The sequence below is a fragment of the Phocoena sinus genome, chromosome 10 (assembly GCF_008692025.1).
Source record: "Phocoena sinus isolate mPhoSin1 chromosome 10, mPhoSin1.pri, whole genome shotgun sequence".
In the NCBI taxonomy this organism is placed as follows: Eukaryota; Metazoa; Chordata; class Mammalia; order Artiodactyla; family Phocoenidae; genus Phocoena; species Phocoena sinus.
In genome coordinates this window covers 19,915,487-19,940,468 of record NC_045772.1, presented here as the reverse complement: position 1 = coordinate 19,940,468, position 24,982 = coordinate 19,915,487, and the positions used below count along the sequence as shown (strand labels likewise).

The 24,982-nt window shown below is 42.3% G+C and overlaps 1 protein-coding gene and 1 long non-coding RNA gene across 2 annotated transcripts in view; one reads left to right on the top strand and one right to left on the bottom strand.

The window, feature by feature from the left end:
- Positions 1-22,525, top strand: part of DRAM1 (DNA damage regulated autophagy modulator 1) — an 88,184-nt gene extending 65,659 nt beyond the window's left edge. The window contains exon 7 of the mRNA XM_032646076.1: positions 22,411-22,525. Coding sequence (XP_032501967.1) covers positions 22,411-22,428 — 18 coding nt within the window. The 3' untranslated portion in view covers positions 22,429-22,525. The remainder of the gene's footprint in view (positions 1-22,410) is intronic.
- The window catches only part of LOC116760744, a 46,916-nt gene continuing 23,780 nt past the window's right edge, over positions 1,847-24,982 (bottom strand). The window contains exon 3 of the long non-coding RNA XR_004351835.1: positions 1,847-1,935. This is a non-coding gene — a long non-coding RNA (uncharacterized LOC116760744). The remainder of the gene's footprint in view (positions 1,936-24,982) is intronic.

Sequence of the window (24,982 nt, the reverse complement as noted above, 5' to 3'; positions counted from 1 at the left end):
TGCAAAGAAATTAAAATTTAAATGAGATTTTTTCCCCCTGTTAGATTAGTAAAGATGCTTTTAAAAGCTCACACTCGGGCTTCCCTGGTGGCGCAGTGGTTGAGAGTCCGCCTGCCGATGCAGGGAACACGGGTTCGCGCCCCGGTCCGGGAAGATCCCACATGCCGCGGAGAGGCTGGGCCCGTGAGCCATGGCCGCTGAGCCTGTGCGTCCGGAGCCTGTGCTCTGCAACGGGAGAGACCACAACAGTGAGAGGCCCACGTACTGCAAAAAATTAAAATTAAAAAAAAAAAAAAATTATCTAAAAGCTCACACTCGATGGTGAGTAAGGGTGCAGTGAAATAAGAACACTTACATACTTTCATTAGATATATAAATTGGTACAATCCTTTTGTCTCATAATTTGGTAATTATTAAGAGATTTAAATTTTGACCCAGTAATTCTTCTTCCACCAATTGATTATAATTAAATAATCAGAAACGTGGATAAATATTTATACACTAAGATATTCATGGTAGTGTTGTTTATAGTTGTAGTAAATGTGATGTAACACATTAGGTAGCAATGCGATTCTAACAATAAGAAAATGGTTAAATAAATGATGGCACATCCTTATGATTTAATATTGAGGTAGTCATTTAGACTTTAAAAAAAATATCATGGCTCCCTCCCAGATGAAACTAGATGTAGATGTGTATATAAGCCAGCTCTTGCTGCATATCAAACTGCCCCAAAATTTAGTGGCTTAAGACAACACTCGAAATCTGTGGATTGGCTAAACAGTTCTGGTCTGGGCTGGCTGGAGCTGGATGGTTGAGAATGGCCTTGCTTACATATCTGGGATGGCTGTAATAGCTGGGACAGCATGGTCTCTCTCTCCACATGGTCTTTCATCCTCTAGGTCAATTTCAGGCTGTTCTAAAAGCACTAGGAGAGATCAAGCCCTAATGCACAAGCATATTTTAAGCCTCTGGTCATGTTACATTTGCTAACGTGCTATTAGCTAAAGTAAGTCACATGGCTAAGCCCAGAGTCAAGGGGTGGAGAAACAGACTCAATTCTTGATTGGAGGATCTGCAAAATATTGTGGCCATTTAAAAAAAAATATATCACACCATGAGACTTGCTTTGGCTAACAAAATGTGAAAGCCTTGGGAGCAGAAGCTTTAAGAGCCATTGCATACTACCCTATATTCTCCTTTCCTTCCTATACAATAGCCAGATACATTTGAGATGGTAGCTGCTCTGTCTGCCTCTGTTCCAGAGTGATCAAGATGAGCAGAGTCTCCATGTCAACCTGCATTGGACATGTGGCTTGAATAAGAAATAAACTTTTGTGATTCGAAGCCAGGCAACAAAGTTGAGGGTTTTTTAATTGCTACAAAATCTGGTCTATCCAAACTAATATGAAAATTGGGCAGGCATTAAAGTGACATTTCAAAAGAATGATTATTTATATGGGAAAGAGTTCATTATATATTATAATTCTATATAAACCAGCAGCCTATAAAGCTGGTATATATTATGTAATCCTAAATTTGTCAAAACAAGCAAGCACACAGACATATATCCTGGAAGGAAATATATCAGAATGTTAACAGTGAGATTACAGGTAATTTTGATTTTCTTCTTTCCTCTCTACATTTTCTAAATTATCTATAATGACTTTATATTATCATGGTGGAATGTATTATTCTTTCCAATCACTACCCACCCCTCCCTGTCCATTGTCAGGTGATCCACTGTGCCTCCGATGGGAGGATTTTATGTCCTCACCTCATTTGATTTGGTTTTGGTCATGTGACATGCTTTGGCCAATGAAATGTGAGTAAATATGGCATTTACCATGTTGCAGCAGAAGGTCTATGACTCATCTTGAGTTTTGGCCAGTTCTCTTGCTCTTTCCCAGACATGTCCTATGTAGAGGCTGGGTCCTGAAATCAGAAGACAGAACAAGCCCAGGGTATAAGGTAATAGAAAATATATATCTTCTCTGCTCCCAGCTCCTATCTCAGAGCTCCTAAAACCCTTGTAATTCCCTTAGTGATAAAAGCACTAGGAGTATCTTTTGTTCTAATATTTGGTCTTTGACCCAGGTTCCTGACACTGAGCTCCTAAATTCCTTGGAATTTCCTGGGTAATAGCAATGTATTACCTCTAATGAGGTGACTCTTGGTGGAGGGGCTGATCACCAGAAAGACCAAGTCATGATTAGAAGCTTGGGATTTTCAACCCTCCCCTCCACTCTCCAGAGAAGCGAGAGGAGCTGGAAATGGAGTTAATCACTGATTATGCCTATGTGATGAAGCCTCCATAAAAATCCTAAAAGTACAGGGTTTGGAGAGCTTCTGGGTTGGTGAACACGTGGAGGTGCTGGGACAGTGGCCAGAGAGGGCGGTGAAGCTCCGAGCCCCTTCCCCATACCTTGCCCTATGCATCTCTTCCATCTGGATGTTCATATGTATCCTTTATCATATCCTTTTAGAATAAACTGGTAAACAGTAAGGGAGCTGCTTTCCTGAGTTCTGTGAGTTGCTCTAGCCCATTAACTGAGCCCGAGGAGGGGGTGGAGGGAATACCTGATCTATGGATGATTGGTCAGCAGCACAGGTGACAACCCGGACTTTTGACTGGCATCCGAAGTGGTGGGGGGAAGGGGTTGTTTTGCAGGACTGAGCCCTTAGCCTATAGGATCTGACACTATTTCCAGGAAGACAGTGTCAGAATTGAGTTGAACTGTGGGACATCCAGCTGGTGTTGTAGAACCAGTGGTGCAGGAACACCCCGACCCTCACATCTGGTGTCAAAAGTGTTGTGAGTGTGGCTGTGGTATGATAGTAAAGGGGAGACACACAAGAGGAAGAGTGAGCTTTTCCTACAGGGCCTGGTGAAAGCCACAGCCCACCTCAGCCTCCAGATAGCATGAGGAAGAAATAAACCACTGTTGTAATAAGTCGCTGAGACTGAGATGCAGGGTTTAACAGAGCAAACCTTACAAGAAAATTCCTTGTTTTACTTTAAAAGACATACCTAAAAATATGGCCACCTGTGACTCTTAAGTCACCCAATTCTAAGTCCTGCCCATAAAGGATACTGCTGTCTTCTTATTCCCACACCAGACTTTCTTCCTCCCTCCCTTTCAATTACAAGGTGGAATATTACAAAAGCAGGTTGTCCCAAAGTAAACTAGTTCACAGATTCAAAGGCTACCCCAGTCCTCTTATGACGGCTATATCCCCATTTTCTGGGGATGTAACTAGGCTTGTCATATCTTTGGACCTGAGGACAGGTAAAAAGGGAGCTTATCTCTTCCTCAGTAAGAAATACTTTAGCCCTGGTACAGAGTATGGCATGATTCACAAATCACCAACCAGCACTGAATCCTCATCATTCCAAATTAAAATAGAATTGTTTCATCCAAAACCTGGCCGGGGATGCCCGTAAGCCACATATAGAGGGGTTGATCATTTACACACAATATACTCATTTATTCAAAGAAAGTGTGGCTTTCTCAGCTTTCTATAAATAATATAATCTTCCTTATGAGCCCAGCCTGCTGAGTCACAAGAAAACTCATGTTTAAGTATCTCAGTATCCCCTCCCTGTCTTCTCCAGAATGCCTGGAAGTAACAAGCGTTTGCTAATTGTGTCGCTGTGGAGGTGGGCATGTGAAAACTCAGATCCCATGCTGCTCCTTGCATCTTCACTGTCTTTGAAGAATGATTTCCCTATGTACCTAGTCACTCTTCCCTCTGCTAGCACCTTCTGCAGACAGCTGGGGATAGAATACTCCAGGTCTGCTGTTTCTCCATTCGTCAGGGCCTGGAGTCCTCCTAGTTAATTTGCCTCATCTCAGCTCTCTGGGGTTGTGTATCTCTTTGAAGAATGGCTGGGATTTCCATTTGATTGTCAGCTCAGGTGGTCTGCCCTGCAGCCCCCACACTTTGGTCACCCTCTGCTGAGCTTGCCAGCAGCACCATCGACTACCTTCTGTGCCTTTCACTGGACCCTGGGGGGTACTTCTTGATACTCTCCATGCCAGATGGGAACTGGGGACAGCTGGGCTTAGCCATGTCCCATGTGGCAGCCCAGATTGGTAGAGGGGGGACTCTGTTTCATTCCAATTGCTGGCCTTATGCAGAAGAGAAGGATGTGAGCTAGACTTCCGCCCTTGGCCTTGGGTGAAGGTCATGGAAGGAAGTGGGCCACAGCCCAAGGATTGGAAGTGAGGGTTCAGTGGGCTCCTCGAACTGAAGCAAGATTCGCTTCTGCTTCTCCAAGAGCCATGCTTGGGCCATGTTTGGGAGCATATTTCCCATCTGTTTTTCATTCCCCCAGCATAGAATGTGGGAGGCCAGGATCACACAACATTCCCTTCTCATTCCCGGGATGCCGCTAAACTCCCTTCCTTGAATTTTTTGTTCCCATCCATGCCTAATTACTTGAATGGCTCCCAGCACACACCATGCTATTTCATACTTCTGAGCCTTTGCCCGTGCTGTGTTCTCTGCCCAGATTGCCCTTCCATCACCCACTTTTACTCAGTCCCCAAGACACTGCACAGGACTTTTCGTCCAAGATGCTCACTTGCCCCTTGGCAATTTGTACGATGAACTTTTTCAAAGAGATCTGTTGTGTGTGTCTTTATCACAAGAATCTAAGGTGCTGAGGGAATGACGTCTCATCTGAGGCATCTTTATTTTCCTGAGGCACAGAAAAAATGTTCAGTAAATGTTGGTTTAAAAAATTAAGCCTTTGGGCTTCCCTGGTGGCACAGTGGTTAAGAATCCACCTGCCAATGCAAGGGACATGGGTTCGATCCCTGGTCTGGGAAGATCCCACATGCCGTGGTGCAACTAAGCCCGTGCACCACAACTACTGAGCCTGTGCTCTAGAGCCCGTGAGCCACAACTACTGAAGCGCGCATGCCCTAGAGCCTGTGCCCCTCAACAAGATAAGCCACCGCCATAAGAAGCCCGCGCACTGCAACGAAAAGTAGCCCCCGCTCACCACAACTAGAGAAAGCCCGCGTGCAGCAACAAAGACCCAATGCAGCCAAAACAAACAAACAGATAAATAAATAAATTTTAAAAAATAAAAAATTAAACCTTTAGTAAAGAAGACACTGTATCTCTCTGTATTTCTTACAACTACATGTGAATTTACAATTATCTCAAAAACAAAACAAAACAACCCAAACCTTAATGTACAGGGCCAGTTATTCTCTAAAGCTCCCTAGTTACCCCTGGGAGAAGATCAGGCTGAAGGAAGTCCAAGGGCTTTATGAAGTTGCCGTTTCCAAATGGGGGATGGAGGCTACAAACTATTTAGTAGTCAGGTGCCCTGTACCCCACTTGCCCTCAGACCTATCAAGTCCTGAAGGGCTTTGAGTTGAGCACATACAAATTATACCTTTTATAAAAAGGAGCCCTTTCAGGTAGATGAATTAGGAAAAGTGGTTTTCTCTAGGCTTTGTAGGTAGATAGTGTCTGTGTGAGGAACAAAAGTATGGCACCCCGTCCTCGGGTACTTGCACCCACACAGACTGAAAGAGGAGTAAAGGCTAGATTTCACCACCATCCTTCCCCTCAGCCCTACACTCGTGTGTAAGGCCTCACCTGAACGCAGCGGCCCCAGCCTGAGTATTTGCCATCTCACTTCAAAGGGCTGACAGCTATGTTTATACTCACTTGCTTATGTTGAAACATTCCTTGTGTGTGTAGCAAAAACTTAATTTTTTTGTTAATTTTCTTAAATGAGTCAATGTAAGTAAAGAGTGTGTGGTTCATTCTTCACAAAAATTAGTTCATTCTCCACAAACATCTCCTCCTTTGGGGTTTGTTCCTAGGGGAAGTTTTTGTCAGATACACTCTTTTTTTCCCTGGAGAGTGAAAATAAGGGTCCCCCTCTACACGCAGCCCTCCAGGACTTTGATAATCAGGCAGAAGTACACATTTTCACTAAGACTAATCTGCTGCCTGGAGTGGAGGTGCAATTACGGCCTGTCAGGGTCCCCTCTTGCCTTATGTGTCTATAAGTGTATTTGCATCTGTTATTGCCTTTGATTTCTTTTTCACAATGCTGTGAGCTCCTTGTGTGTTCCTCACACCTGCATGCTGTCGTGCCAAAGTGGCACAGACACACATTTTCCTGGTGACACGCAGCAAGAAGCAAAGCATGGTTTCCTGAGGAAGCCTCCGTGAAGAGAGGCAGGAGAATGCATTGGTACCCTGGGCTGCCACCATCCGACAGAGAGAAGTGTGCTTGATTGACCAAAGCTGAGTGCACATGGGAAAGGGCTTCAGGGGAAGGAGCCCACTCTGTACTGCTCGACGGATTTATAGGAAAAGCATGGCAGAGAAGATCTGGTGTAGTATGTAATATTGGGCATTTCCTGGTTGAGGAAGCAGACTTGTTCAAAGGCAGAGCCTCCAGAGCTCAGCCCCTGGCATAAGGCTGTTCTTCCCTCAAGTGAACACAGACCCTCTCAGCCAGCCTCTTGCCAAACTACCACAAGGGAGGCTGGGGTTGTCTCTCCTCTGGCACCAAGTAGGTAATTGGGCACTCAGTAAGCGTTGAATGAATAGAACTGTTATTGTTAGGAGGAAACTCGTGTTGATTTCATTTAAATTTGCTCTCCTCCCACATGCTAGCTATGGCAAGGCCCCTTAGGGGTAGATGATGAGCTGGGCAGGGTGGGGCATTTTCTGTGCCTGCCCACTTCACAGGGAAGGGAGTGGGCCAATTAGCTACAGTGGGTTATTTTTGCACCTAGATCCCTAGAATGAAAAACAAATTAACTTCTTTTTCTTGCTGGGTAGAAGACATAGCCTCTGGAGAGACATAGGTGCAGAGCAACTAGGTGGCACAGTTTTCTGCTCTGTGTCATAGCTTCGGCAGAGCAGCCCCTACTATGCCCAGGAGAACCTTGTGACCATTCTGGGAGAGGTCTAGTGAGGTATGGCAATAACGTTGTCTCGACCAAAACATCGGGGCACGTGGCAGCCATATGGAAACTGTTCAGTGCTCCTTTGGAGATAAATGAAGGGGGAAAACCTACAAGGATCCATCAGAAAGATGAGTTTCTTATGAGCCCTGAGGCCCCAGCATCCCCAGAAGTTCCGGACCTGCTACTCTGGACTCAACATGGAGCAGGAAGGGGCTCTGAGGGGGGCAGTGCATGGGAAGAGCCCACACCACAGAATGGCAGGCTCCCACAGCTGCAGTGACTGCTGGCAGGCCTCAGGGGTGACGGGAGGGGTTGCATCTTTTGGGGTCAGAGATGGCAGGGTTCAGTGTGAGGGATTCTTGCCACAGCAGGCTGGCAAACACACTCCTGGGGAGGAAGGAGCTGCATTTTCTTCCATGAGCAGCAGGAGGCACTGCAGCTTGAGAAGGAAGAGGATGTGCTTCTGAGCATTGGGCAAGCCTTTTTTTTTCTCCCTTAAACTTAAGAGACTCCTAGGGTGGGATGGATCTGTGACCCCCCCCAGTGATGGTTGGACCCATGGACTTGCCACGACCTTCTCTGCTGAGGGACAATATGGTCCACTTACGGCTACTACTACCACCACTGGGACTTCCCTGGTGGCGCAGTGGTTAAGAATCCACCTGCCAATGCAGGGGACACAGGTTTGAGCCCTGGTCTGGGAAGATCCCACATGCCGTGGAGCAACTAAGCCCATGCGCCACAACTACTGAGCCTGCGCTCTAGACCCCACGTGCCGCAGCTACTGAGCCTGCGTGCCACAACTACTGAAGCCTGTGTGCCTAGAGCCCATGCGCCGTGACAAGAGAAGACACTGCAATGAGAAGCCCATGCACTGCAACGAAGAGTAGCCCTCGCTCACCGCAACTAGGGAAAGCCTGAGTGGAGCAGCGAAGACCCAACACAGCCAAAAATAGAAAAATAACATAAAATAAATAAACTTATACTACCACCACCGCTACTCATGGCTCTTGGCCAGGCACTATGTAAAAGCTGTACAAGGACTTTTCCACTTAACCCTCAAAATAACTCTGTGAGGTAAGTACCACTGCAATTTAGGACTCTGAAGCTTAGTAAGGCCAGATAAATTGTTCAAAATAAAACAGCTTGGGTGGTATAGTCTGGATCCGAACACAGACCATAAGCTTCACCATTAGTCTGTTTTGCATGTGCCTCAAATGTCTCAACAGACAGTAATCTATGCAGCCAAGATATCTTCCTTCAGAAAGTGCCATGTGGCAGGAGTTGCATTTATCCTGTTCATCACTGTGGTCCCAATGCCTAGGCCAGTGCTTGGCCCACAGTCCGTACTAGATATGTATTTGTGGAATGAAAACAGGGATATGGATGTAGCAGGAAACCAGCAGTCTGTCCTGAGACTCTTTCCTAAAGTGAGCTAGGAATCATATTCCTATATCAGGTCAAGGGAAGGAAGCCGTGGACCATCAGTCTATTAATGTTTTAGTATTTCAGATTCAAAACAAGCATTGTTTTATGGTCAAAATGAATTATCCTGACATTCCATCATATCTTATCAGACTCTTCTTTATTCAAAATGTTGTTGGTACTATTACTTAATAAACTGGAGCAAGCAATAAATTCCACTGGTCTACAGAGACTGTGGTTGGGTTCCCAGTACCAAAATGATTTTGATTATTGAGTTGGCATGTACCCCTAAACATTCCTAAATCAGTGGTTGGCAGTGGCAAGATTCTGAGAGAAAAAGAAAAAGAACAGTGCACGCGTGCGTGTGCGCGCAGACACACACACACACACGCACACACACACATCCAGCAGCTTCAAAGCATCTTACACATTAATGGATTCCTTATGGAGTACATGGCTGTAATTGTGAAAGAGGACAAAGAACTAGAAATAACCTTATTTCTTTAAACAAAAAAATTTTTTAATATTCCTTTGAAAAGTCAATTTTTCTGAAGAGAGTAGGAAAAAAAACCATTCCACATAATGGAACTCTTAAAAATGTGCGTCGGTGACACAATAAGAAACCAGAATAAATGTAGGCAAGGCAACCACATGAAGCCAAACACAGAGTGAGTTCATCTGTGCTATAACAGTGGATGGAGATGGAGAAAACAACCAGGGGGAGGGAGAATGCCAACTCATAGTAAGAAGGCCTGGGGTGGGGGCAGGGGTGCAGTAGGGAGAGGAACATTCTAGAATTCAAAACAACAGACTATTCCAATCATATTCTTAAACTCTGTATAATGAAACCTGTTTATATTATCCTTAAATTAATTGTTCAATGTTCACATTTCAGTGTCCTGGCCAGTGACCCACCAGCAATTTCCTTGTTCATAACATTTTCTTTTCTTGGTCCCTTGAAAAAAATAACGAATGAATTTCTCATTTTGTAAAGCTGCTCTGAAATGTTTCCTTACGTCATGGGGACTGGAAGGTCATCTTGGGACACTGGATGTAATGGGGGGCACTTGGGCCAGGGACCAGGAGGTTTTCTGACTGTGAGGCAACTTCTGATCCCATTAGCTGATGGTTGACTGACATTTTGGAACAAGATTTTGTGAGAGACTGGGGGAAGGAAAAGAAGGAGCATGGGAAGGAGGCACTTAAAAGACTGAACAGGCAGGAATGAGCTGAGTGCTCCCAGATTCGAGGAGGATTTTATTATTGGACACAGATCTGTGGTGAGCTTTCAGCCAGGATCTCAGAGGCCTGGTCTGAGGGGCCTCATATAGGTTTTCTTATCAGCATTTTGCTGACCTCACCAAGTAAACTGTCTCTGTGAGAAAAGACAAGTTAACTTCTCATTTAAAAATTAAGCAGTGAAAGGAGCAGCAGCTACTCAGGGAAAGATTTTTTGTGGCAATGGGAGAAGTACAAGAGAGCAAACCCAACTCCAAGAAAATACTGAAGCCTCTCCTGTGTCGTGTTTGGCAAGTTCCCAAATAGAGGCAATTTTTGGACTCAGAACCCATTGCTTGAAATCCTGGCTGAGTCCCTAGGAGGAGAAAGGCGCTGTAACACATCCGTGTGGCTGACAGGTCTTGGTGCTCCAGCCGGGTGTCAGGCCTGAGCCTCTGAGGTGGGAGAGCCGAGTTCAGGACATTGGACCACCAGAGACCTCCTGGCCCCACGTAGTATCAATCAGCGAGAGCTCTCCCAGAGATCTCCGTCTCAATGCAAAGACCCAGCTCCACCCAACGGCCAGCAAACTCCAGTGCTGGATGCCCCATGCCAAACAACTAACAAGACAGGAACACAACCCCACCCATTAGCAGAGAGGCTGCCTAAAATCATACTAAGTTCACAGACACCCCAAAACACACCACCGGATGCAGCCCTGCCCACCAGAAAGACAAGATCCAGCCCCACCCACTAGAATACAGGCACCAGTCCCCTCCACCAGGAAGCCTACACAAGCCACTGAACCAACCTCATCCACTGGGGGCAGACACCAAAAACAACGGGAACTATGAACCTGCAGCCTACTGCAAATGAAGTAAGTTAAAAAAAAATGAGAAGACAGAGAAAAACACAGCAAATGAAGGAGCAAGGTAAAAACCCACCAGACCAAACAAGTGAAGAGGAAATAGGCAGACTACCTGAAAAAGAATTCAGAGTAATGGTAGTAAAGATGATCCAATATCTTGGAAACAGAATGGGGAAAATACAAGAAACATTTAACAAGGACCTAGAAGAACTAAAGAGCAAACAAACAATGATGAACAACACAAAAAATGAAATTAAAAATTCTCTAGAAGGAATCAATAGCAGAATAACTGAGGAAGAAGAATGGATAAGTGACCTGGAAGATAAAAAAGTGGAAATAACTACCACAGAGCAGAATAAAGAGAAAAGAATGAAAAGACTTGAGGACAGTCTCAGAGGCTTCTGGGACAACATTAAATGCAGCAACATTCGAATTATAGGGGTCCCAGAGAAGAAGAGAAAAAGAAAGGGTTTGAGGAAACATTTGAAGAGATTATAGTTGAAAACTTCCCTAACATGGGAAAGGAAATAGTCAATCAAGTCCAAGAAGCACAGAGAGTCCCATACAGGATAAATCCAAGGAGAAACACACCAAGACACATATTAATCAAACTATCAAAAATCAAATACAAAGAAAAAATATTAAAAGCAGCAAGGGAAAAGCAACAAATAACATACAAGGAAAGCCCTATAAGGTTAACAGCTGATCTTTCAGCAGAAACTCTACAAGCCAGAAGGGAGTGGCAGGACATATTTAAAGTGATGAAAGGGAAAAACCTACAACCAAGATTACTCTGCCCTGCAAGGATCTCATTCAGATTCAATGGAGAAATTAAAACCTTTACAGACAAGCAGAAGTTAAGAGAATTTAGCCCCACCAAACCAGCTTTACAATAAATACTAAAGGAACTTCTCTAGGCAGGAAACATAGGAGAAGGAAAAGACCTACAAAAACAAACCCCAAACAAGAAAATGGTAATAGGAACATACATATTGATAATTACCTTAAATGTAAATGGATTAAATGCTCTAACCAAAAGACACAGACTGGCTAAATGGATACAAAACCAAGACCCATATATGTATTGTATACAAGAGACCCACTTCAGACCTAGGGACACATACAGACTGAAAGTGAGGGGATGGAAAAAGATATTCCATGCATATGGAAGTCAGAAGAAAGCTGGAGTAGCAATTCTCATATCAGACAAAGTAGACTTTAAAATAGACTATAACAAGACACAAAGAAGGACACTACATAATAATCAAGGGATCAATCCAAGGAGAAGATATAACAATTGTAAATATTTATGCACCCAACATAGGAGCACCTCAATACATAAGGTGAATGCTAACAGTCATAAAAGGGGAAATCGACAGTAACACAATCATAGTAGGGGACTTTAACACCCCACTTTCACTAAGGGACAGATCATTCAAAATGAAAATAAATAAGGAAACACAAGCTTTAAATGATACATTAAGCAAGATGGACTTAACTGATATTTATAGGACATTCCATTCAAAAGCAACAGAATACACTTTCTTCTCAAGTGCTCATGGAACATTCTCCAGCATAGATCATATCTTGGGTCACCAACCAAGCCTTGGTAAATTTAAGAAAAATGAAATCATATCAAGTATGTTTTCTGACTACAATGCTATGAGACTAGATATCAATTACAGGAAAAAAAACTGTAAAAAATACGAACACATGGAGGCTAAACAATAACCAAGAGATTACTAAAGAAATCAATGAGGAAATCAAAAAATACCTAGAAACAAATGACAATGAAAACACGATGACCCAAAACCTATGGGATGCAGCAAAAGCAGTTTAAGAGGGAAGTTTATAGCAATACAATCCTACCTTAAGAAACAGGAAACATCTCGAATAAACAACCTAACCTTGCACCTAAAGCAATTAGAGAAAGAAGAACAAAAAAACCTCAAAGTTAGCAGAAGGAAAGAAATCATAAAGATCAGATCAGAAATAAATGAAAAAGAAATGAAGGAAACGATAGCAAAGATCAATAAAACTAAAAGCTGGTTCTTTGAGGAGATAAACAAAATTGATAAACCATTAGCCAGACTCTTCAAGGAAAAAGGGAGAAGATTCAAATCAACAGAATTAGAATGAAAAAGGAGAAGTAACCACTGACATTGTAGAAGTACAAAGGATCATGAGAGGTTACTACAAGCAACTATATGCCAATAAAATGGACCACCTGGAAGAAATGGAGAAATTCTTAGAAAAACACAACCTTACAAGACTGAACCAGGAAGAAATAGAAAATATAAACAGTCCAATCACAATCACTGAAATTGAAACTGTGATTAAAAATCTTCCAACAAACAAAAGCCCAGGACCAGATGGCTTCACAGGCAAATTCTATCAAACATTTAGAGAGGAGCTAACACCTATCCTTCTCAAACTCTTCCAACACATAGCAGAGGGAGGAACACTCCCAAACTCATTCTATGAGGCCACCGTCACCCTGATACCAAAACCAGACAGAGATGTCACAAAAAAGGAAAACTACAGGCCAATATCTCTGATGAACGTAGATGCAAAAATCCTCAACAAAATACTAGCAAACAGAATCCAACAGCACATTAAAAGGATCATACACCACAATCAAGTGGGGTTTATCCCAGGAATGCAAAGATTCTTCAATATATGCAAATCAATCAATGTGATACAACATATTAACAAATTGAAGGAGAAAAACCATATGATCATCTCAATAGATGCAGAAAAAGCTTTTGACAAAATTCAACACCCATTTATGATAAACAACCTCCAGAAACTAGGCATAGAGGAGCCTACCTCAACATAATAAAGGCCATATATGACAAGCCCACAGCCAACATCATTCTCAATGGTGAAAAACTGTCACTGTTTCCTCTAAGGTCAGGAACAAAATAAGTTTGCCCACTCTCACCACTATTATTCAACATAGTTTTGGAAGTTTTAGCCACAGCAACCAGAGAACAAAAAATAAATAAATAAAAGGAATCCAAATCAGAAAAGAAGAAGTAAAACTGTCACTGTCTGCAGATGACATGATACTATACATAGAGAATCCTAAAGATGCTACCAGAAAACTACTAGAGCTAATCAATGAATTCGGTAAAGTAGCAGGATACAAAATTAATGCACAGAAATCTCCTGCATTCCTATACACTAAAGATGAAAAATCTGAAAGAGAAATTAAGGAAACACTCCCACTTACCACTGCAACAAAAAGAATAAAATACCTAGGAATAAACCTACCTAAGGAGAGAAAAGACCTGTATACAGAAAACTATAGGATACTGATGAAAGAAATTAAAGATGATACCAACAGATGGAGAGATATACCATGTTATTGGATTGGAAGAATCAACATTGTGAAAATGACTTTACTATCCAACGCAATCTACAGATCCAATGCAATCCCTATCAAACTACCAATGGCATTTTTCACATAACTAGAACAAAAAATTTCACAATTGGTATGGAACCACAAAAGACCCCGAATAGCCAAAGCAATCTTGAGAAAGAAAAACAGAGCTGGAGGAATCAGGCTCCCTCACTTCAGGCTATACTACAAAGCTACAGTAATCGAGACAGTATGGTACTGGCAAAAAATAGAAATATAGATCAATGGAACAAGATAGAAATCCCAGAGATAAATCCACACACATATGGTCACCTTATCTTTGATAAAGGAGGCAAGAATATACAATGGAGAAAAGACAGCCTCTTCAATAAGTGGTGCTGGGAAAACTGGACAGCTAAGTGTAAAAGAATGAAATTAGAACAGTCCCTAACACCATACACAAAAATAAACTCAAAATGAATTAAAGACCTAAACGTAAGGCCAGACACTATAAAACTCTTAGAGGAAAACATAGGCAGAACACTCTATGACATAAATCACAGCAAGATCCTTTTTGACCCACCTCCTGGAAAAATGGGAATAAAAACAAAAATAAACAAATGGGAGCTAATGAAACTTAAAAGCTTTTGCACAGCAAAGGAAACCATAAACAAGACGAAAAGACAACCCTCAGAATGGGAGAAAATATTTGTACACGAAGCAACTGACAAAGGATTAATCTCTAAAATATACAAGCAGCTTATGAAGCTCAATATCAAAAAAACAAACAACCCAATCCAAAAATGGGCAGAAGACCTAAATAGACATTTCTCCAAAGAAGACATACAGATTGCCAACAAACACATGAAAGAATGCTCAATATCACTAATCATTAGAGAAATGCAAATCAAAACTACAGTGAGGTATCACCTCATACCAGTCAGAATGGCCATCATCAAAAAATCTACAGACAATAAATGCTGGAGACGGTGTGGAGAAAAGGGAACCCTCTTGCACTGTTGGTGGGAATGTAAATTGATACAGCCGCTATGGAGAACAGTATGGAGGTTCCTTAAAAAACTAAAAATAGAACTACCATATGAGCCAGCAATCCCATTACTGGGCATATACCCTGAGAAAACCATAATTCAAAAAGAGTCATGTATCACAATGTTCATTGCAGCACTATTTACAATAGCCAGGACATGGAAACAACCTAAGTGTCCATGGACAGATGAATGGATAAAGAAGATGTGGCACATATACACAATGGAATATTACTCAGCCATAAAAAGAAACCAAATTGAGTTATTTGTAGTGAGGTGGATGGACATAGAGGCTGTCATACAGAGTGAAATAAGTCAGAAAGAGAAAAATACTGTATGCTAATACATATATATGGAATCTAAAAAAAATGGTTCTAATGAGCTTAGGGGCAGGACAGGAATAAAGACGCAGATGTAGAGAATGGATTAGAAGACGTGGGGAGCGGGAAAGGTAAGCTGGGACAAAGCGAGAGAGAGGCATGGACATATATACACTACGAAATGTAAAACAGATAGGTAGTAGGAAGCAGCTGCATAGCTCAGGGAGATCAGCTCGGTGCTCTGTGACCACCTAGCAGCGTGGCATAGGGAGGGTGTGAGGGAGATGCAAGAGGGAGGGCATATGGGGATATATGTATACATATAGCCGATTCACTTTGTTATACAGCAGAAACTAACATAACATTTTAAAGCGATTATACTCCAATAAAGATGTTTAAAAAAATTAAGCATTAATGTATACAGGCATAATGGGGCAGCCCTTCCTAGAGGGTTAAAGGTGATATTTTAGAAAAAAAATAAAAGGAAGTACAATTTTACATGCCTGGAAGTTGTTTCTCAGAGATATGACATAAGGTAAAAATAACTAGTATCATGAAAGATTTATCTAGATTTCTTGATGGTAGGTTTGTAATAATTTATTACCGGAAGTACAGGACTTTGGGGGTTGTTTTTAAATTTTCATCAATATTCCTACCAGAAGCAGAATATTGGTTGGATTGAATAGAGTCTGACTGAATGTTTTCTCATTGAAAACAATAATTATATTTTGAAAGATCTCAGGAAGCCCCTCTGTCCAAGATCTGTAGGAGGGTTAAAAAAAAAAAAAAGAATGGGCTTTGCAGTCAGACAGTACACTTTGAAGCCCAGTTGTACTCCTCTTTGGTCACTCCCAGCTGTGGGACCTTGGGTAAATTACTTAACCTCTCTGAACCTCCACTGAACGGTATAAAAGGCAAAAACATGTGCCTAACAAGGTTTCCGTGACGAGCCAGTGCGATCATATATGTAAAAACCTAGTGTGCGGCCTGGCACGTAGTAGGTTACCAATAAGTATTAGTACCATTTATTTTCTATATCTTCCTTTTCTCTCCTGCCCCACTACCTCCTGCACTCTGATTCTCGAAATCTTTTAACCAGTGGCAGAGCCTCTCCTTGCATGTTTAAAAACAGGGAATTCCCTGGCATTCCAGTGGTTAGGACTCATCCCTGGTCAGGGAACTAAGATCCTGCAAGCCATGTGGTGCAGCAAATAAATAATAAATAAATAAATTAAATAATGTAGTAATTAGAACATAACATAAATAGATAGCATAACATCCCTAAGCACTTTACCATACATTTCATCTTGTTTGATCCTTAAACCAATCCTATGAAATAGGTACTATTATTGACTCCATTTTACAGGGGAAGAAACCAAATCTAGGTTTGGGTTAGATACTATTTCAATGACCTATTGCTATATAACAAACCACCCCAAAACTTAGTGGCTTGAAGCAACAACTATTTTATTATATCTCATGATTCTGAGTTGATTGGGCTCAGCTGGGCAGTTCTTCTGCTCCATGTGATGTTGTCTGCCTATGTCCATATGCATTTATCTGGAGGCTCGACTAGGCTAGAACATCCAAATGGTTTGCTCACAGGGCTGGCAATTGGTGCTGGATGTCAGCTGGGAGCAGAGCTGGGACTGCTCACCAGAGTACATCCATGCTCCTCCATTGCCTCTCCTGGGATGGCAGCTGGACTCCAAGAAGGAGCACTGCAAGAGGAAAAAAATTGAACCTTCCAGTTTGCTTAAGGCCTGGCCTCAGAAGTCTCAGAATGTTACTTCTGCTATGATCTGTTAGTCAAAGCAGTTACAGGCCCAGCAAGATTTAAGAGAAGGGGAAACAAGTTTCACCTCTCAATGGAGGAGTGGCAGGGAGGGAAGAGGTTGATGACAGCCTTGATTGGAGACTATCTGCCACAAATAGTTTGCCCAAAGTCACAGAGCTAGTGGGTGATAGAGTTAAGATTCCACATACTCAACCACTAGGTCATACACATACAATTAAATGCCAAAGTCTGTGGAAAACACAGTAAGCGCAATTTAATCTCAGAGGAGAGATCAGTACAAAATTAAGAACCCTAAAGACCCTAAACTGAAAAAAGTACCCCTTTTTGTGCCCCTCCTCCCCACGTAATGCAGAATAAATGTTATTTCTTGAAATGTCACAAAGGTTGCATATGCTAAAATAAATTTTTTCTAGATTTTCCATTTCAAAATTCTGGATACATTCACTGAATCTGAGGTTTTCTGTGTGTGTATGTGTGTGTGTGTGTGTGTGTGTGTGTTAAGGTGGGGGGTGAGAACCCTGACTTACAACTGCTCTGTGCACATACTCAGCCTGCCTGTTGGGTAACTCATGCCTTTGTGGGAGAGGTCACAGAGGCCTCAAGTTGGCAGGGGAAGCTCCAGGGAGAAGCAGAATTTGGCCTGGCTCTGAACTCTGATTAGGACTTTTTTTGGCTGCGTTGCGTCTTCGTTGCTGCACGCGGCCTTTTTCTAGTTGTGGTGAGCAGGGGCTACTCTTCGTTGTGGTGCACGGGCTTCTCATTGCGGTGGCTTCTCTCGTTGTGGAGCACGGGCTCTAGAGCACAGGCTCAGTAGTTGTAGCTCATGGGCTCTAGAGCGCACGCTCAGTAGTTGTGGCACATAGGCTTCAGTAGTTGTGGCATGCGGGCTGTAGAGCACAGGCTCAGTAGTTTTGGAGCCCAGGCTTAGTTGCTCCGTGGCATGTGGGATCTTCCCAGACCAGGGATCGAACCCGAGTCCCCTGCATTGGCAGGTGGATTCTTAACCACTGTGCCACCAGGGAAGTCCTCTGATCAGGATCTGAATAAGAGGAACAGAAGGAGAAAGAAGAGGAAGGGAAAATATGAACAAGACATGAAGCTGGGAATGGACAGCGAGTAGTAGCTAGGGAGATGGAGGAAGGGACCAGGCTGAAGTAAAAGGGTCTGGATTTGGAAATGGGAGGGCTGATTAGTAATCTGCTTGATGACTGGAGCTAAATTAGCTCCCCATCTTCAGAAGTATCCCAAAGTAGCACTGAGAACCAGATTACAAAGAATGAAGATCTACATGAAACCCAGGTCCAGCTGTGTAAACTCTGTTTTAGCCTTGGCCTTGCTGAAGGCAGATGCCTGGAGAGCCCTGCTGGGGGCTGGGTAGGAAGGATACTGCTTGAGGATCTTCCCAATGGCTGATCCGGGAATATCCGGGCTTACACCACTCTTACTAGCTTCATTTGGAAAGGGATTGACAAGCATAAAGCAAACCCAGTCATCATAACCCTTCTTATAGCAGTTTCCAGAGAGTTTATTAACCTAAATCTCTCTTATATTACCTATCAGGACTTCCTGGTAAAGGCAAGGACTTGGGGATTTTGAGTCATTCTGAGCAAACACCATCTTCAGATTATTTTCCTGCTAAGGTGGCTTCTATCACTTTCATTTGAAAAACCTTTTCTCTTTCTTCATATTTGAAAGAAACCCAGTATGACCTTTGTAATTTTTTTCATGTAAATTACAAATATTTAGAATCCCTGTCAAAGGAATGAAATAAAAGCAGATGTTTTTCGCTTATGCTGGCCCCAAGTAATACCACATTAGAAAACAGAGAGTATTTTCGAGTCTCGTTAAAAAATATTTCAAGAAAATAAACATTTGTTGAATGCAAACAAGAAGAGGATATGGCATTTTGTAATATGAATGTAGAATTCAGAGCTAAGGAGTCTAAGGCCCAGAGAGACTCAGTGACTTGTGTAAGGTCACAGAGTGAGTTTACAGCCAAGTCAGGATCTGACCTTAGTCCTCTCAAGTCCAGCCTGGTGTGCTTTCTATACTCTATGCGGTAGATTGGTTGCAAAGATGGCCCAGATACTTCATGCCTCCCTGTATCAACATCTTTGCAATTATAACTTAGCAGGTTCTCTCATCGCCTCTGGAATCTGGGCTGCCCTTGTTACTTGCTTTGGTCAATATCACATGTAGTGGAATGGTAGGATGTGGTGGAAGTGATGGTGTGCCACTTTGGAGCCTTGATCTCAAGAGTTCTTACGTGTTTCCACTTATTCTATTGGAATCTTATTATCACCATAAGGACAAGCCTAGACTAGCCTGTTAGAGAATGAAAAGTCACAGGGGAAGATCCCAGTTACTCCAGCTAAAGTCAGACTAGCCAACAACCAGTCAACCAGGACATATGACAGAACCTAGCCTAAGCATCAGAGCTCACAGGTGATCATGAATGAGCCTAGCTGAGACCAGAAAAACTACCCAGCTGACTCATTAGCAATAATACATACTTATTTTTTAAGCAGAATCGAGCAAACCTTTTTTTTAAAAGGGCTAGATAGTGAATATTATAAGTTAATGAGGCATATGCTCTGTAGTACCTCCCCTCTGTTTACTGTAGTACAAAAAACAGATAAACACATAAGGCAGATAATATGTAAATGAACAGACACAGCCATGTCTAAATAAAACTATATTTACAAAGACAGGCATCTGGCCCACAGGTTGTAGTTTGCAGACCCCTGATTATAAGCCACTGACTTTGGGATGATTTGTTATACAGCAAGAGCTAGCTGATACACTGATTCTGACTTGATATCCCAAACAAAGAAAAGCACCAAACTAACTGCCAAAGAGCTTACTTGCAAAGATAAAAGGGAGGAGCAGAAGGGAAATGTCTCCATTTTCCTGAAGTTCACACTTTAACTACCTGTAAAGTCTGTCACAATTTTTCTCATTTGCAGATTGTGTACTGCTGTCAGATAACTGCTATTTCAGTCCTTACAAATAGGGTTTCATGAGGATAGCCAAACTACTGGGGGGACAAAATGGAACCTATTCTGGCTGCAGACTCAGTTTGTAAGCTTCTGATTCTGGATTCCAATCCCAACTGAAACAGAGTTCAGAGACGCTTGGAGAGATTTCAAAGCCATATTTGTCAGCCTCTGCCTATTTCTCCTCATTCTCACCGTCTCTACAGCATTTGGTGCTTCTGACCACACCCTCCTTGAAATCATCTCCTCCTTTGGCTCCCATCATGCCTCTAGCTCATTTATTTCATCTCTGGTCTATCAGCAGGAACTCCCTATTCAGAGTTGTTCTTTTTACATTTCGGTCCTGAGCCACTTTTTCTTTCTGTTCTACACTACTGGGTCTGAGCTGGGGATAGGTATCAGAATATCCCATGGAACCTATTTAAAACTTGGAAGCAGGGCTTCCCTGGTGGCGCAGTGGTTGAGAGTCCGCCTGACGATGCAGGGGACACGGGTTCGTGCCCTGATCTGGGAAGATCCCACATGCCGCAAAGCGGCTGGTCCCGTGAGCCATGGCTGCTGAGCCTGCGCGTCCGGAGCCTGTGCTCCGCAAGGGGAGAGGCCACAACAGTGAGAGGCCCACGTACAGCAAAAGAAAAAAAAAAAAAAAAAAAAAAAAAAAAAAAAACTTGGAAGCATAATGGCCATAATTTGAAAAAGTTCCTCAGGTGACTTGGATGGACATTCCTGTAGCAGTTAGTATTTTCCAAAGATGATCCTCAATATTTCCCATCCGACATGCCCTTCCACAGTGTGACTGTGCCATTTTCCCCATCAAGAGGTAGAATCTATTTCTCAACCTCTTGAATGTGGTTAGTTCCTGTAAAATGTAATAGAAGTGACACTGCCAGTTCTGGGCATGGCCCTTTACTTACCTGGTAACTTTAACTTCTGCCTCTTGTAAGAAATGTGATTAGATATCCTGAGACCACCATGACAGGAGAAACCCAAGCCATACGGAGCAGCTCAAAGTATAAGACCCCATGTGTAGAACACTGAGGCACTCTGTGTAAATAAGGAACCATCTTGAAAGTGGATCCTCTAGGCCCAGCCACTACAGCTAAAACCATGTGGAACAAAACTATCTAGCCTAGTCCTTCCCAGATTCCTGACCTACAAAATCATCAGCAAAATAAATGATTGTGTTAAACCATTAAGTTTGGGGGTAGTTGTTACTCAATAAGAGGTAAATCAGACAGATCCCCCTCTTCCCATGCATACACACAACCCTGTTAAGATCTACTGCCCTAGGACTTCCCTGGTGGTGTAGTGGTTAAGAATTCGCCTGTCAATGCAGGGGACATGGGTTCGAGCCCTGGTCCAGGAAGGTCCCACATGCCGCAGAGCAACTAAGCCCGTGGGCCACAACTACTGAGCCCGTGCTCTAGAGGCCATGAGCCACAACTACTCAGCCTGTGAGCCACAACTACTAAAGCCTGTGTGCCTAGAGCCCGTACTCTGCAACAAGAGAAGCCACCACAATGAGAAGCCCGTGCACCGCAATGAAGAGTAGCCCCTGCTCGCTGCAACTAGAGAAATCCCATGCGCAGCAACGAAGACCCAACGCAGCCAAAAATAAATAATTTGTATTAAAAAGAAAATCACTTCTATAATACCTGCTGTATGCCAGGCAATGAATAAAGACCATAAACACAAAGGCGTGTTATCAGGTCTGTCTTGAGTGGCTTAAAGTTATGGTAGACAGACATATAATAAGATGTATGCTACAAAAGACTTTCACCTCTATCCTTACTTTATTCTTCTCCATTTTAGAGTTGGTTGAGAAAAAAAAGAAAAAAATAGATAAAAAGGGAATTCCCTGGCGGGACTCGGCATTCTCATTGTTGGGGCCCCCGGTTCAATTCCTGGTCCAGGGATTAAGATCCCACAAGCCACGCAGCAGAGCCAAAAAAAAAAAAAAAAAAAGAAAAAGAAGAAAGAGTTGGTTGACAGTTCTATTTCAGTACAAAATTCTTAGGGGCTAAGGTCATGTCTTATTTATCATAGCCCCACAATTAGCACTTGGCTTTGCTCCATATATTCTCGGATAATGGTTATTAGATTTTATCAGATGTACTAGTTATAAAAAGAGCAACCATTTATTGGCCCTTTACATGGAACACTGCTAACATCATGATGTTGGATGGGAAGTACACATGTAGAGCTGTGGCAAAGACTGCTGTGAGTTCACTTTACCCCAGTTCCTTTTCTTACTGGGCACTCAGCTAGCCTCCTTTTCCTAGCCTTCCCTGCGGTTAGGTGTGACCATATGACTGAATTCTGGCCAATAAAATGTGGGTAGGAAGTGATATGTATCTAAGCCTGGTCTACAAAAACTTTCTGCTTAATATTCCACTCTTCCAATCTCTCTCTTTTCCTCCTGCAGTTTAATGGAGAAGCCTGAAGATCTAGAAGAGGTGGCACTACAAAAAGGAAAGAACCTGGATCCCTGAGATACTATTTGGGGCATCACTGGCTAACCAAGAATACTTGCGTTACACTATTGCATGAGTCAGCAATAAACTTTTATTATGTAAAGCTTCTGGAAGTTGAAGACTGCTTACTACAGTTGTCAGTTTGAACTTGCCTAATTCAAATGCTAAGTTTAATGCAACCTTCCTAGATTGATCATGACTACCTACTTTTCAAAAGAGTATCCAGTAGATTCCAAAATTGCATTTATTATTCTCGTTTAAGTATGAGCTCTCTCATCTCCATGATCAGAAATAATGGCTTGTTCAATCTTTTATTTTTGCAGTCTTCGAAATATATATGAGTGGTAACAAAACCAAAGAGCTAATCAACCTCTCCCAAAATATACTTTAATAAGCCCAGCAAAAACTCTTTGGTGTAGAATATGAAAAGTTCAGGGATCCCTGGGCCTGGTTAGGGCCAGGCTAACCAGGCGGCTGTCTACAGAGGCTGCATAGGATGGGGTGATTGATGTTCAGGCCTGTGAATGCTGGGAAAGAAACAGAGAGGACTAAGCTTTGACTTCCTTGATGCCTTAGAGCCAGTTTGGCACTTGTCACAACTCAGTGATTTGTATTCATGTGACAACCTTACCACTTCCTGTTTTGATCCAAAAAAAGAATTCTAGGAGAGAAATGAGGCCACAAAACTGAAGAAGGCCCAGTGTGTCCTTTTTATCTTCCATTTACTCAACATACATTTACTGTACACCTATTATGTTCACAACTGTGTGTGTGTGTTTGGAAGGGCGGAATTCAAATAAACATAATAAACAGATCTGCTTCCAGGGAGATGTTTAGACTGATGGGATTTGACAAGGCAAGCAGCTGTTTGAAAGACAGTGTAGAGTAGAAAGTTAACTGACTCTGATGAGAGAGACTCAGGTTCAAAATCTGGCATATAATTGGCACAAACAAGAAAAACTGGATAAGTATGGAGGAGGAAAATTACATTGGGCTGGAATGGACAAAATAAGTCATTAATTTTTCTTAATCAAGGCTTCCTTTTAGAACATTTCTCAGTTCTAATCTAATATGGATGCCAAATCTGTCTAATTCACAACCAGGCATCAACAAGAAAGATACAAATGGAGAGAGGAATTCATTGTTCCAGAAGAGAAGTCCCTGTATTGGATGAAAAATTCACAGCAGGCATTGCTGACTCATATATACACATTTGTGTATGTGTGCATGTGTGTGTATAATAGGCATGCTACATACGTGAGAGATAAGTCATAAAAATTGTTCACATATTCAGGAACAAAGAGTTATGATATAATTTCTGAAATTACAGAGATCCAGAATTAGAAGAGGATCTTTCAATCCAAACCATTTATCTTACAATTGAGGAGACAGACTCAAATAGGTGAAATGACTTGGTGAAGGCCACACAGCTACGAAATCATCAAGCCAGGACTTGACCTGGATTTCTGGTCCAATGCCCTTACCACTAACTCCTTTCTAGTCAAGGCATAAGGAGCTATTCCATAAAGCCACTGGGTAGAGCTTCCTGGAGGTCTTAGTTCCAGGGAGTGAAGACTTCCCACTGAAAATTTCGCAGTATTATGGACAGAGGTCTGGCTTGAACTAAACTGTATTAAAGGAGTCCACAAGATAGTTAAGCATACTTAAAACAGCCCTCATTTATTGAATACTTGCTATGTGTCAGGCACCGTGCCGAATGCTTTATATATATATATATTTATTTATTTCATTTATTCTTTCACTTAAATTTTTATTTGTATGCCAGGAATCTATGCTATGAGCTAGGATCCAATAGTGAAAAGACGTACATGGTTCTTGACCTTATGGAACCTCTAGACTTCCACGTAACAGAAATTCCATAAGGTCTGCTTGTTTACTGCATCCATTTACAGGTGATGAAATGGGCCCAGAGAATAACAATGATGGCTACCATATATTGTCCACCTACCCCACACCAAACACTTTTCCAAGCACTCTCTGAGTTAATCTGTACAACAGTTCTACGAGATAAGAAACAGGGGCATAGGAAGCTGAATGTCTGGTTCAAGGTCACATAGGTAATAAGCAGTAGAACATGGACTGGAACCAAGGTTGTCTGGTGCCAGTGTCCATGATTTTAACCACTACATTACACTGACCAGTTGGATTCCTGCTATGCATGCTAAAAGATGGTATTATCTGATGTCAAAACTCTGCTAGTGAGACCTAGGATCCAAGAAGCATCAATTACTTTGTCTACAGGCAAATTTTGTTTCCAGCAGTTGTATGTAGATAATAATATTTGCTTGAGTGCTTACCATATGTCAGAGTACTGCACCTGTACATATGATATCCAGGTAAAACACAAGCATAATACTGGCCTTTAGTAGATCCTCAATATAGTAGGCAAATGGTAAGCAGTAAGAATAAATATGTAAGGCTAGAGAAAACCTAGAAATTATTAAGAAGTAGAGGGTACTGGCTGCAATTGTGCTGGATCTGCATTTGGACAAAAATATGTTT